This window comes from Triticum aestivum, chromosome 3D, assembly GCF_018294505.1.
Source record: "Triticum aestivum cultivar Chinese Spring chromosome 3D, IWGSC CS RefSeq v2.1, whole genome shotgun sequence".
Taxonomy (NCBI): domain Eukaryota; kingdom Viridiplantae; phylum Streptophyta; class Magnoliopsida; order Poales; family Poaceae; genus Triticum; species Triticum aestivum.
Window position 1 is genome coordinate 293,341,043 of NC_057802.1, and position 2,032 is coordinate 293,343,074.

The 2,032-nt window shown below is 56.2% G+C and overlaps 1 protein-coding gene across 1 annotated transcript; it reads right to left on the reverse strand.

Moving 5' to 3' along the window:
• Positions 1-814: 814 nt before the first annotated feature.
• On the reverse strand, positions 815-1,775 carry LOC123074517 (uncharacterized). Its single transcript, XM_044497335.1, has 2 exons — positions 1,461-1,775; positions 815-1,351 (listed from the first exon to the last, which is right to left on the reverse strand). Exons 1-2 carry the CDS (start codon positions 1,735-1,737, stop codon positions 1,038-1,040), a joined length of 591 nt encoding a protein of 196 aa, XP_044353270.1. The 5' UTR covers positions 1,738-1,775; the 3' UTR covers positions 815-1,037.
• Between the last annotated feature and the right edge of the window lie 257 nt (positions 1,776-2,032).

Genomic DNA, 2,032 nt, shown 5'->3' on the forward strand with positions numbered 1-2,032 from the left:
AGGTGAGAGGTGGAAGCCGTCGTTGAGGACGACGGCGAGCACCTTCGCCAGCCGGCTCCGGCCGGCCACAGCCTCGACGGTGCCGCAACCATATTTTGCAAGCATAACGTCCTCAAAACCCAAGCCATCCATAGATCAAGTCCAGGCCCGAACCGAGAAGGACAGGAGCACTAGCTAAACGACAGCTAGGTCTAAGGGAAGCAGCAAGAAACGGCGAGCAGCAGCAGGAGGCACGGCAAGAAGCATGCATGCATCAAGGAGCGTGTTGTAACTCGAAGCACACACCAACGAAGAGACTAACCTGTCCTGCGGCCAAGAGGCGGGGAACGAACGATGAGCGCTGCCGGCCCGTTAACCAGACCCTCAAGCAGAAACGGCGGAGCTCCTGGTATCTGGGTGGCTGCCCTACCCGGGCGGCGTAGGACAGGAGGAGTGGCCGCCGTGCCCATGAGTGACCCGGCGGGAAAGGTGGCCACCGATGTCGGAGCAGCAAACGGCGGTGGAGCTCACACCTCCCTAGCTACACAGAAAGGATGTGCATAGTCAGCACGAAAAAACTCTGCGGTTGGAATTTGCGGGCAGCGGAGTTTCTCACTATTTAAATCCAACGTATAGAGTGGGTCTTCCTCCTCATACCTCACAAACATTTTTCATAGTTGATTGCGGTTTTCAACATTAGATATGTGACATTCCATCTAGTGCATATATCCAAACTCAAGAATACAGCCTTGCACCTTTTCTAAATCAGCAAGTTCTTTAAATTTTGTAATTCTAGATGGCCCACTGAATGAGACCAGATTTAATCTCGGTTAGCTGAGTTTAGCAAACCCGTACACTATATTGATACGGAGAACTTCCCGTTACAAGTAGCCTAAGACACTTCATTCAGCAGTGTTATAAATAATACAGTACGTGTACACCCATTAGCACGCGGCTTTTTGGTCGATGCGCTAATCCCTCCGCACCTGGTGATCGCGCTTACATATCGATTGGTCGGCCAATGCTAACTGTCACGGCCGTACGCCGAGGTATTCTTGTCACGCGGACGCCGGAGGAGCAGCGTGGATCTCCGAAAACGGTGGACGTGGCCCCATCGCCTCATGTTCGGGCGCCTCTGACGACGCACGCACCGCATCATCTGGATCCGGCTCGGATGAAGGAAGGGCGTCATCTGGATCCGGCTCGGATGAAGGAAAGGCGTCATCTGGGTCCGGCTCGGATGAAGGAAGGTCGGCGAGCACCGGGCCTAACGTGGTGGGCATGCCGGCGCCGGCGCGGAGAGGCCTCGGCAGAGTCTTGGTCTTGCAGCCGTCATAGCACTGCCCGGAGCAGGCCTCAGCGGCCTCGCGGTCTGCAAAAAGAATTTACCACCACATCGTCGTTGTCGGCTCATCAGACGTGAGTGCAGTGGTTGCGCATTACTAATTCATGGCGCACATGAATTGTGCCAATCTGATTACCTGGATCCAGACGGTGGCAGGAAGTCCTGGCGCAGGAGAGCTGGCATCCCATGTCGCCGGGGGCGGCAGCCGCCGCCAAGGGCCGCTGGGGCGCGCCCGCGTAGCAGGTCTTGTCGCAGGCGTAGTTGCAGTAGTCGATCATGTTCTTGTCCTTGGCGATGCAGTCCTTGAAGCAGTAGTCGAAGCAGTCGGCGTCCGCCACGCCGGCCAGGAGGAGCGGCGCCGCCACCACCACCAACAGCACCACGCTAAGAGCACACGCTCGCCCAGCCGCCATTGCTAAACTCTGGTCTCTGGAGTGGCGTGATCGAAGTCGAACGCGCGCGCGGGCGGTGTCTTATAGAGAGGTTCGGTCGTCACGCCGGACGCATGTGTGTCTGCGCGCGTATCCGTGCGTGTTCTTTCGTGTCCGCGTCGTCGATCTGCTGGGGAGAGATGGGTGCGTGTACGCAGGGCGATGTCTAGTTCTTGCAACAGCAGTGCGGTTGCTGTTTCTGGCTGTTGCCGTTGCATTGTACTCCCTTTGTTTCTAAATATTTGTCTTTTTAAAGATTTCAACAAGTAACTACATA